A 12,534-nucleotide genomic window follows, 5' to 3' on the forward strand; every position below is an offset into this window, starting at 1 on the left:
TGGCCTGTGTCCCCACAGGACTGTGGATGGATGTGGAGGTTAGTGCAAGTATTTTATGCATGTCTCTGCAGATTTTGCATCACTCTGTAGAAGTGAAGTAACCCTGAAATAATCCATGAGATCAAGGGATGCTAATACAGCTCCTTTTGCAGTGCAGCACCTAGGACGGGAGCTTAGGGAGGTCAGAGCTTATCTTTGCTTCAGGTGGAGGCTTTGAAGATTCACCTTTCTGTCAACTGTTGTCTCAGTTACAGTCTAGCAAAGTGGCTCAGGAATCTGAGCATGTGCTATGAGTGGAAAGTGCTAGGACAACATTGTAGTGGACTAATGGCTGTTAAAAATTATCTAGAAGTATGTACCTTATTCAAATCTCAGACAGTGTCAGAAGCCCCTTTTCCACTTCCTTTGGATTTGTGTCCCCTGCATCTTTGGAAATAACTGGAGGCAAGTGATGCAGGAGGAATGAAAGGATGGCATATGACTTTGAAGGAGTCTGAACCTGGTTCTGTTAAAGGCAGAAAGGGGAATGGAGGGAGGGGGCTGTAGAGTTAAGTATCAGAGCAGTAGAAAAACAAGATAATTTAGTAGAGGGAGCTGGGTGGTTAGAGACAGGTTTGGGTTACACAGATAGGAAAAGAGTTGTTGGGGCATTTCCTTGTTTGATTCTTTAGGTCTTGTAATAAACAGAAGGTACCTGCTGAGTAAGGACCCTTTTAAGATTGCATGTTTTGTGCTAACATGCTCAATCAAAGGCCTGTCTAGAGGTCTGGGATGATGAAAGTTGCATTCATTAGTAAGTCTCATGTGACCTATGTTAAAAGCCCAGTTTTGACATGGCAGCTTTTAACCCAGTGTAAGCTGGCTGAGTAAGATAGCATTCACCAGATTTTTCTTGGGCTGCACATGCATGTGGTGATGGTGATGCATGCTGATATCCTAGACCCTTGGAAAGGATAAGTGAATATATGGTGATTTGACATCTTTAAATGCTAGTATAAAGAAGTCCAAATACAACCTGCATATGGTAGGCCTAAGCCCTTATCAGAGGGAGAGTGCCCATGGATGCTTCCCATTGCAACGTGTACTTCAAGGTGCATCATGGCACAACAGTGACTTGTTTACTGCTGCTCTGTTCTTGAGGCTTCATCCAGCTCTGGTCTCTAGTGCAGGTACTTGTTTTATGTACAAATGCTGCTTTTGGCTCACTGTGAGATGCACTGTGTTTCAGCTGCTGCCACCATGATGTGCAAGGCAGGGCTGATCACCCCAGAGCCCTCCGACCCCATGCAGTACTATGGCGAATCATCTGACACCTGCTACCACATGGACCGCTGGCAGAGGCTGTGCACAGCTGTCAGGAAGCTGGAGTTCTGGGAAAACTTCAACACTGAACTGATAGGTAGTGGCTTCTTCTCCAAGGTCTACAAGGTAAAAGTGCTGGGACTGACCCAACGTAGCATGAGACTGCTGCTCTGATGTATAGGCAGCCCACAGTCCTTGTGAGAGCACCTGAATACCTGCTGAGTCTGTGCAGATGGTGCCTCACTTGAGGAACCATCCCCCAGCTTGTTTCCTCATCTTTATCCCTCCTGGCTCACCCTGGCAGGTTGGCTGAGGTGAGGGAGGAGAGGACTCTGCGTACCTAGCACATCACCTTTGATATGCATCTTCTTTTCTATAGTGTAAAATGAGACAGGAGGACTTGATCAAGCAATGTTTGTTGACTGTCACCTACCAATACAACAGGCTTGTCAGGGAGCTAAACAGGGGTATTGGATGATTTATGGGGATATTTATGTTCTGTGCAGTTTTTTTGTTAAAACTGTGACACAATACATTGAGAAAAAGAATGTAAAATCAAGTTGTGTATGTCTCTGTCGTGGTTTAACCCGGCCGGCAGCTAAACACCACGCAGGCGTTCGCTCACCCTCCCCCCTCCCTCTCTGGGACGGGGGAGAGAAATGGAAAGTGAAGCCCGTGAGTTGAGATAAAGACAGTTTAATAAGACAGGAAAATAATCATAACAAAAATAATAATAACAATAATAATAATAATAATACAATGGTGATAATAGGAAAGTAATAATAATATGTACAAACAAGTGATGCACAATGCAGTTGCTCACCACCCGCTGACCGATGCCCAGCCTAACCCCAAGCAGTCCGGCCGCCTCCCCCCGGCTAGCCACCCCTATATATTGTTTAGCATGATGTCAGATGATCAATACCCCTTTGGCTAGTTTGGGTCACCTGTCCTGGGTCTGTCCCCTCCCAGCTCTTACTGCACCCCCAGCCTGCCTGTTGGCAGGACAGAGCAAAAGGCTGAGATGTCCTTGGCTTGGTATAAGCACTGCTCTGCAACAATTAAAACATCGGGGTGTTATCAGCACTCTTCTCATCCTAAGCCAAAACACAGCATTCCACCAGCCACTAGGAAGAAAATTAATTCTGTTCTAACTGAAACCAGGACAGTCTCCCAGAATATGTGCCACCCACACCCCCTGGAGATGCCAATGCCATCACCCCTCTCTTGCTCCTGCTCTGTGTTACTGGTGATGCTGCAGAAGAGCAGGTGACTTGGAGTAGAGTCAGAGTGGGACAGGTTGCTGGTTTGTCCACTTTTGCCTCTTCTGCCTTCATGTCAGGAGATCTATGGCTCCTTGCAAGCCAATGTCTGATGTGTATGGTGTATCACCAAGGTAAATCTGCTTTTTCTCGCTGGGGTTGTTCTCCCTACATCAAGCTCCACTGGTGTGGGAGTTTAACCCTCTCTTAGTAAGCACAGAATCCAGGGTGTTGCTAGCTTTGCTCCCTATCCAATGCTGTTCCTCTGCTGAGGAATACTTTAGCATCTCACCATTGCTTATTTGGGGTGAGGGGATGGGGTGTGGAGCTCTTTCCCTGCAACCCTCAGTTGCCATTGTTCTCTCTATGAACAGCTAGATGAAAAGGGGACCTCTACCTAGGAAGTGAGACTGCTTTGCAAGGTGGCCAGATTTGCTCATATCATCTCTCTTCTAGTATACTCTAGAATGTGGCTGCTGACATGGATCTTGATTACTGGGGTGTGACACAGACCCCGTGGAAACAAATTGGGCCTGGGTACGTCATCACTTTTAGCTCCTTATCTTGACGAGGTGCAGGATGGACACCATGAATGTATATTTCTTCTGGGCCAGCATAAGATACTTCTGCCAGAGGAGTACTCTGACATTACTGTGTGAGATCCCTGGTTGGTGCAAGCAAATGTGGCCTGTTGAACCTAATGAAGCCAGACTGGCAGGATCTGGCCTTGGAGCTGCAGAAAACACACAAATTGGATAGATAATTGCACATTGCTTTCTTAAAACTCTGTCTCCTCCTTTGTTCCATTTGGGATTGGTGTTATGGTCTCTGAGTGCTCTTCAGGTCCAGTGATAGTGCACTAGTGCTGTTCAAAGGGTATCTCTAGCCAAGGGTATATGGCAGCTGTTTTCAGACTGGAGCAATACATGACAAATACCTCTCCTCACCATGCCATCCCTCCAATAATTCATTTCCCCACTTACACAGCATGTTGTTGCCATCACTTTCTCTTTCCTTTATCTAGCAGGTTTTCATAGTAAGGACTGCTGTCTCCTGTGTGTGATGTTTTCCTTCTGCCCTAGCAGTAAATTGAGATTCTAGCAATAGGTGGTCTGGATGCATGGATCTTGAATGAAAATGGAATAAATTCCTGAAGCAGAAGAAGGAAAAGAAATGTTAAAACGAACATCAATGGTACGGGTTAAACAGTTAGAGGACAGTGGAGGAGGACTTGGTACAAGCACAAGTCTTTTGTAGGGACCTGATGTTTGTCTGTGGACTTGAGCACAAAAGTAACTGATTCCTCTCAGGTCAGCCAGTGTCCTGTAGACTCATAGCCCTAAGCAGCAGTGCCCCTGCTATAAAGCATCACTGGTGATTGTCCTTTGAAGCTCTTTGCCAATGTGGATGCTGTCTTCCACACTCCCACGACATGGACATAGACTCCCCTGTATGTGATGCTGGCACTGAAAGGCTGCCTGTTGCTTGTGCCATCCCTTGTCCTGAGGAACAAGGATTCACTTGGTTTCACATGGGGACTCAGACCAAGGCATGACCTGCTGCTCAGTGAATTATGTAATGCGTAACCTGAGTACAAGGTACTTTCCCTCTTTTTCTGTCTTAGTTTTCTGATGTGGAATAAGGAACTATTCAAGTGCAAGTTTTGCTCAGGGAAGTCATGAAGCTCCTTTCATTGATTGTTATCTGGTGCGTAGGGTCTGAGGTGCTCAAAAGCAGGAGAGAAGTGATATATTTTCTGGTACTGGTTTAAGGCATTGCCCAAGGTGAACCTCTGAATAATGTCATCTTCTTTTGGCCCCCAAAAAGCTTCACAAGCATTAGGAGGTATGGTTCCACTCCCAGTTGCATGGTCTGCAAATTCCCACTGCCAGATTTTCACCTTTATTTCACTGCTTGAGGCTGACACTGGCCCTTTACCCTCATCAGTTTTTAGCATGAAGTGAGAATACCTTGGAGGGTTCTCTGCACACTGATCTAGGGCAGCACTGGACAGGGTATGATTTAGAGCAGTCCAAGGGGTGCTCCAGGTTGGCCAGCGTAGTTTTAGGGCCTGCGAGTTTGGAAGAGGCCTTCTGACTGCAGGTGCTCCAGCGAGCCTCTGATCAGCCTAGGAGTGTCTCTTGTGCTACAGTCTCTCCAAGCTCAGTGGATTCTGTCCAATACAAAGAAAATTTTAGTAATCTTTTCTATCACAGAAGCTTGTTTCCAGGTTCAGAGTCAGGATTGTGATAGGGAACAAATCTGATTTGTCAGAGCAGAGCCAGTGTTATCTCCTAAATTTCCACTTCAGTGTCTTTTTTCTAAGCTAACAGTAAAGCTGAGAGAAGACTAGGGTTATGGCTGGGTTATGGACTAATAAAGCAAGGATCTGTCTATTGTTGAACTGTGATGGGTAGCACTATAAAATTGACTAATTACCCTAATTATTGTGCCAGCAATCAGCTGTTGCTAGAGAGGAAGGAGGCAAGAAGTTAAAAATTAATTACGGGGGGGAGAAGACGCCAGCTCAGGGGGCTCTCCGTCATGACCTAGCAGTTCAGCCTTTGTGCATGAGGTGGGTGTTGCCTGAAGTCCGATCCCCAGTAACTGGAGGCCCCCGAGTCGAGTAACGACTAATTGTGGTTATGTCGTCTCATCAGGTGATGCTGTCAAAGCCCTGGTTTCCTTATGACCTGCTGGAATACACAGGCAGGCTTATTCCAGCAATAAGCACAGGCTGTCAGGTTGTGTTCCTTCAGAATGGAAGCAACAGTTCATATTTCTTCCAAGACAATTTGTTTTGTGATCCTGATTATAATCAACCTTTCTCTCTTTTCAGCTTAGCTAGGTCTTACATGTAGCTCTTTGTTCTCTTCACATGTTCTGGTAACCTTTAAAGTAGTCATCACAGAGAGCAATGGGTGATGCTTTGGGTCTCAGACTGCTGCTTTGAAACCATTTTATGCTGTTTGAACGATCTTGATGTGAAAGCAAACAAAAAAAAAACCCTAAACCTCAAGATGAGAGAAAGTAAAACATCACCAGATTCCCTATTCATTCTGGGGCAAATGTCAGGACATCAGTGTGGGCCATACCTGATATATGAGTCTCCATAAAGCTGACTTTGATCAACGATTGAAATATTCAAGTATCACAATGCCTTGTGATGTAATCTGGAATCTGCTATTCGTAACCTCTACCCAGATTTCATGAGTTGCAGTGCAGGGACCTTGGATGGTCCTGTCCGTGCTGAAAGTTGGGGGACTCCTGTATGTCTTGCAGCCTGCATGAAACCCCTGCATGCAGTACTGTCCAAACATGGTACGTTCATGGGGGACAGCAAATTTCCCCTTAAAAATGCCTGCTCAGTCTGTTATGTGTTATAAGTTTGAGGAACAACATTTTGTTTTCTGTTCTTTACTTTCCCATATCCCTGCTAGAGGGAAGCCCTAGGAGTGTAGTATGTCTGGTAATCCACAGCAGAGGTTCAGGTTAGCATGTGAATGGGAAGAAGACTCAGGGCCTCTGTCCAGGGGCACTGGGGAGAGATGAGCTGGCTCTGCACTTTCTTCATTGTGTCTGACTAGCAGAGACTGTCTAGATGGGGAGCCAGGTGTTGGCAGGGCTCAGAAGGCAGTGGGGATGAAGAATGTGACAGCAACCTTGTGCAGTGACCAGACCCAGGCAGGAAGGAGGGATGGAGGTGGGTAGGCTATGGTTGGGATGGGCCATTGAGTGTAAGGCATTGGAGAGGAGAAGGTCAGCCCTTCTGTAACTTAGTGTGGGCTGAGGAATTGCTCCAGCCAAAGTTACCGAAATTTTGACTGAGAAACTGCTTAGTGCTATGTTGTGACAGGAGGTATTTAGCTGTCTCCAGCCTCCAAGTCAGACATCACTGGTGGGGAGCTTGTGTTGGAGGGACAGCACCTTGCCCTTGTGCAAATCATTGTGCAAAGTTCTGGGCAGCAGGGAAATGAGATTCAGGACTTTGGTTAGGAATGGATACTGTTGTCCAGAGGGGCTAGAAGACATCTGTAAGCTAACAGATGTCCTGCTCCAACCTTGGATCCAGGTGACCCAGGCTGCTGCTTGTAAAGTGATGGTGGTGAAGATCTACAAGAACAACGTGGACCAAGAGGTGATTGTACGTGAGATCAGCCTGCTGCAGAAGCTGTCCCACCCCAACATTGTCAGGTGGGCGCATCCTCTGGCCATGACTAGTGTCACTGGCAGGGGCTGGAGTTGGTCAGTGTCTATAAAGCAGTTCTGTGGAAAGGGAATAAACAGAACCTTGATAGCTTGTTTTTCTCTTGTCTCGTCTCTTCTCCTGCTTAGGTACCTTGGGATATGTGTGAAGGATGACAAGCTGTACCCCATTCTGGAGGTAAAAGTTTCTTGCTTGTAAGCATGCTATAGGCAGTCGAGGACTGTGTAGTTCTGTGTAGTTCTCTTAGGGAGGATGGCAGATATCCTGTAATGCATACCTGTACTTCTCTGACACTTGAGCCTGTGAGTCTCTACTAGTAAGACGGTTCTTTTTGCACCCCAGTTGCTCATGGCTGAAGTGGGGCACGGTCACTACAGAACCATGAGATTCAAGAAGGATAGCCAGAAAGTGTTTCAGGATGGTCTAGTACCACCCCAAAGAGCGGAAGAGCCACTGGTTGAAGAACAGGAGTAGAGCAGATGCAAACTGGCAGGACCTTTAGTGTGGCTCTGACATGATGGTGTGGCTTAGTAGAAAAGCCTCAGCTGGTACCAGAGAGGCCTTGTCTTGTTCCTGCACCATTAGCAGCCTGAGGCACTGACTGAGCATCTGCAAGGCTTTTTGGTTGCTGCATGCGAGTGAAGACTGTGGAAGGGTCACCTTGGCCCTGTGTTCTTGGGTGCAATGGGAGGAACAGTACAGGGGTTGGTGTGAGCATTTTCTCACTGGACAGAAGAGACTGCTAGGTGAGCCTGGCAGGGCAGGGGGCGGCAGGTGGCTGGATGCAGCAGGTACTTGGAGATAATGTGGCATTCAGCAGTGATGTGCAGAGGAAAGGTGTTGCATCACACCCCAGGAAGGGGCCCCCACCATTGCCAACAAGTTGTGACGGCACAGCACAGGTCCCCAGCGCAGGTGTGGAAAATTGCTTGCCAAGGTTTGACTTTGCTGTTGCATTGCCATGCTGGCTTATACTGAAGTCCCTGCAGCAGGGCAGTACCCGTACCCAGAGACCATCAGTGTCTTGCTGTGTCAGGAGGGGTATTAGCACTACACCATGCACAGGAACCCTTGTGTGTGGTGTCATTTATTATCTCTGTCCCGAGGTAGGGAGCTCCTGGGTTGGTGAGGGAGAGCTCAGCACCAGGAGAGCCTGTGTCCAGCTGCGTGGGTGCCTGCTTTTTGTCTCTGTTCACAGTACGTGAATGGGGGCTGCCTGGAGGACCTTCTGGCCAGCAAAGACATCACTTTGACATGGAAGGAGAAAGTGGACTTAGCTTCTGACATTACCAGAGGCATGGTCTATCTGCACTGCAAGAACATCTACCATCGAGATCTCAACTCCAAGGTACACAGCTGGAAAGGGAATGTCACCCTTGAAGGGCAACTATGTTGGGGGACCCTACAGAGGCACTTAGGGCTGTAACCTGGAGACCTCAGGCTTCTTCTTGGTCCTCTGCTCCATGCTAATCCCTTTGCAGGCAAGGAAGTTTTATTGATAAAACCTGTAATTACATTACATTCATCGCTTGTTAAGCAGAAGACCTAGCTTTTTAAGGAAAAAATGAAATATTAATGAAGGTCGGCAGTGTGGAAGCTATTCGAGCATTACAGTCTTGAAAGACATCAGTACAGGAACCGAGCTTGCCTTTGTAATCTTAGGCTGTTTGGTTGACTCAGTTCCTAACCAGGAAATCACAAACTACATGGGAAGACAGGGCAAGAGTCTGTTTCATTCTGATGATGGATTTCTTGGCATGTGTGCTCTGAAGTCAGTTGAGATGCAATTTTCTGTTTGGTGATAACTGATGAGCTTGGGATATGCTTGTGGAAAGTTAGTGAGTGCTGAAGGTTCCTGCCTGTCCTTTCTGTTTCACTATGGAGGTTCAGCCCTGAAAAAAGTTCATGCTTTCCAGGAGAAACCTGGGAAATCTGCTGTGATGATGGCTGAAGATACAGGAGAGAAGTGTATATATGTTTACTTGATTTCTCGTTGTCTGTGAGAACCATCTGGAGAAGATGTTCATAGTTTCTGCTAGCTCTTTGGGAGCAGATGCCAAGAGGAAATCCTGGGGAACTGAACAGGTTGAAGTCACTGCAGTTTTTGAGAATCAGTAAGATAATTTTGTAGAAATTCCTCCAGAAAACACTGTTAGGTATGTACAACCCTGGGCAGTGAGAAGGGCTGTGACTGTGATCTGCCTGCCTTTGACTGAACAGTGAACAAAGCTGATGTGCACGTTTCTCGGTCTCTTTCAGATGAAAGGATGTGGATCATTGTGTTCATATTAGGTAACTTTGCAAATCTCAGTTCAGGTTAGTTAGGATGGAGTGCCAGCACTGAGTTCTGGAAGGCTGTATCAGGAGGCAGCCTGAGGCACAGTGGTGATGAGCAAGCAGGGTTGCATGGTGAGGGCTCCTGACAGTTCTGGACATGGGATGGATGGTGAAACAAAAAGTCTCCCATGGCCGCAGGCTAGGGAACTGCTCCTTCAAAGGACTTTTTCTGGCTTCAGATGTAGTCAATGTGTGCTGCCAGGATGCAGGCCTCTAGTGAGAGGAGAGCCAGTAATGGCAGGGGCTGAGGACCAGTGAGGTGCTACACAGTGAAGTGTGCAGGCTTTTCCTTGTTGGACATCTCATGTTTTACCCCCCCATGGCCTCCTTTCAGAACTGCCTCATTCGAGTGACACCACGGGGCCGTGAGGCACTGGTGACTGACTTTGGGCTGGCCAGAGAGGTGGTGGAGCTGCCTGTGAAGGATGTGGAGAGGAAGCTTTCTCTGGTGGGCTCTGCTTTCTGGATGGCTCCTGAGATGCTGCGGGGAGAGCCCTATGACCAGAAGGTATGGCAGTACTTATCAGCTCCTTGTTCATCATCAGAAGTCCTGAGCAAGAATGAGGGATGTCTGCTGGAGACATGTTCCAACAGCAGAAAAGCCTTTCCCTCCCACCCTCCCTAGGAAATGTTGCTCTGCTGTCTGGACCTTTGTTCAACAATGTTCTGCATAGCAACTTAGATGTTGCATGTGTGGCCTTGTTAAGTTAAACTCTTAGTTAAATGTATTACTGCTGTTGACAAACACACTGAAGCCTCTCTGAAGAATATGCTGGAAGAGTTACAGCCTGGTGAAGCTGTTGTGTGATCTACAGTGGGTGCCAGAGCTATGGTAGAAGCACCAACCACATTGAAGCGTGGTATGGGTCCGTGTTTCCTAAAGATAAGGCTCAGCCCCAAGTGAGGCTATGGTGTTTCTGGGTGGGTTCAGAAGCATAAGATCACCTGAGAACAACTGATTTGCTGCCTTCATCTTCAACACACCTTTGATGGGCTCTTGGGTAACTAATGGAAGAACCCAGTCATCGGTACTTCCCATTTGCATGCTTTGCTTCTTCTATGTATGCCTGGTCCTACCTATCTTCGTCTTGCAGGTAGATGTGTTTTCCTTTGGTATTGTCCTTTGTGAAATCCTGGGCAGGATACCAGCTGATCCCGAAGTGCTTCCCAGGACTCAGGTAATGATTTTTGTAGCCAAATTTAAGTGTTTTCTACGTGATACCAGATTGTGGTTTCCTTCTGGACCTTACAGACCTGACACACATGCATATGTGCATGCACAGATTTCTCTTCAGAGTTTTTTTCATGAGAAAATCTGGTGACAAAATGTTCAGTGTACAAGTGGAATCATCTGTAGTTTGAAAACTTTTGTTACATCAACAATATCAGATACAACAGTTTTTGTTTAGAGATCTTAATTCTAATAATTCATTTGGCTTTGACATTTCAGCTTCTGTATTGAAGTGGCAGGTCGAACACAATTTCACCTTGAATTTGTATTTTCAGATACATTAGGGTTAATATACAGTTCATGTAAAAACAGCAGGCGTCTCTAGAAACATGGCCTTTTTTCAGTATTTGCAACAATTGCTTTCCACAAAGTGAGAAGGGAAGGTTTTTCCAGAACGAGGGTAAAAACTCCATCAGGAAAATAGCAAATTGCTGTTTTCCAAGCAGTCTTCAGGCAAAAAGCAAAGAACCTGTAATGACCAGAGATTATTCCATGTTTCTGTAAGACTGAATGGTAACTAAAACTGCATCTCCATTTGCAAGATGAAAGAGAATTATGTATCAGGGGCTCTGATGTCTGACAGGACTAAGCTGTAGCTATGGAAACAGCTGCCTGGATCCCCTCAATCAGTTGCTATTGGAAGACCAAATAATCTACAGTTTCTCTCCTTGGCAACCACTGCTCAGCACCTCACCCAGTGCTGGTTACTCTACATGCTGTTTTCTACCTTTGTGGTTCTTGTTGCCTTACTCTGAGCTTTTCCAGGAGGATGCATTGCACTTCAGGGAAAGCACAGAGCAAGCAGAATGATGTTGCAACGTTCTCCCAGTTAAATGTCTCTTTTACCATCTGTGCCCTCCCGGCAGAGCTGGTACCTTTGCATAGTCATAGTTAAAATAGCTGTGATAGAAACCATGAACATTTTAATCTTTAATTAAATCAGCTTTAATCCATGAACATTTTTTGCTTTAACACCTTGAGAAGGGTGAAGACCCTTTAATGGACTTTATGGCTCAAGCATTGATTACTTTTTCATTGCTTCTTACTGTAAAACCCTTTTTATCCTGGTGGTTTTGAGGTGGAAGGGTGGCATTTGCAGCTAAGAAAAATGTAAAACCCAGACAAGGCCTATCTTAATAAGCAAAGGATATATAGGACACATCTTGAGTAAAAGAGGGGCTTGAGACCTATTTTTCCCATTTTCCTGGGGAGGCTGCATAACTGACTGCATGTAGTCATGGCCAACTCAGCCTCTTCCTGTCTGGCTGTTGACCCATGCTCTACCCCTTCCTCAACAGGATTATGGCTTGGATGTTGCTGCCTTCCAAGGGATGATCAGTGAATGCCCCAGGCGGGTGATGGACCTTGCTGCTAGCTGCTGTCGGGTGAGATTCTTGCTAGATTTTTTTCTTCCTTTGGTTTTCTTGGGCTTGTATCACACCTCTGTGAGAGTATGCTTTCAGTGCCGGTGCACAGGGCTCTGCCACTTAATCTTCCTGGAGCAGTAGTATGCTTTCATCTATTGCATAGTTTTGCCCTAAGAAACACTTAGGAGAAGTGATCGGTTTGTGTATTACAGCCCAAAACATCACAAGGTCCTGCCTGTTCCCTTGTATATCGACCCCAAAGTGGGAAGCACGTTGGTGATGATGTCTGATCACCACTTAGCTAGACTGAAGGCAGAGGCACCTAGCTGATTCTTTCTGGAAGGCACTGCCTCACCATTACCAGCATTGCGGGTATCATCAGAGCACATTTTTCCAACCTTTGTTGCTTTGACATAAAAAGTAAAGGTGAAAGCTGGGGGACCTCCCTGTGCTGCCTCAGGATGCAAAGTAGAAAGAGAGGATTCAAGTTTAACTTTGAAAGGAAGGAAAAAAAAAAAAAAAACAATCAGGAGAAACTCGGTGATCATAATGCAACTCAATTTGTTACTCAAGGCAGGAAATGGAAATAATTCTAGCACGAGTCCCAAGGACATGTGAATAACTCGCCCTGGATCAGAGGAGTAATTCACATGAACAATTTGCTTTGGTTTGTATGTGTTCAGATATTGTACCTCTGACAGACAGTTTCCTAATGCAAATTGATTTGTAATGGGCTTGTGCCAGAAATGGCTCTTGGGGCTGTTCTTTGCTTTTGTGCAATGTGCAGGTTTGGGCAGGTTCTAGTGTGGCTCCCCAGGTTGGCTTCCC

General features: G+C 46.3%; 1 protein-coding gene across 3 annotated transcripts in view; it reads left to right on the forward strand.

The window, feature by feature from the left end:
- The window catches only part of LOC311421985 (dual specificity testis-specific protein kinase 2-like), an 86,759-nt gene that overhangs the window by 14,959 nt on the left and 59,266 nt on the right, over positions 1–12,534 (forward strand). For all 3 annotated transcript variants that reach the window (XM_084494574.1, XM_084494575.1, XM_084494576.1), the window contains 7 exons: positions 1,229–1,428; positions 6,637–6,758; positions 6,900–6,948; positions 7,970–8,119; positions 9,443–9,616; positions 10,203–10,286; positions 11,638–11,724. In XM_084494574.1, the coding sequence (XP_084350700.1) occupies positions 1,229–1,428; positions 6,637–6,758; positions 6,900–6,948; positions 7,970–8,119; positions 9,443–9,616; positions 10,203–10,286; positions 11,638–11,724 (866 nt within the window). The remainder of the gene's footprint in view (positions 1–1,228; positions 1,429–6,636; positions 6,759–6,899; positions 6,949–7,969; positions 8,120–9,442; positions 9,617–10,202; positions 10,287–11,637; positions 11,725–12,534) is intronic.

This window comes from Aythya ferina (genome assembly GCF_964211825.1).
Source record: "Aythya ferina genome assembly, chromosome: 20".
Lineage (NCBI taxonomy): Eukaryota > Metazoa > Chordata > Aves > Anseriformes > Anatidae > Aythya > Aythya ferina.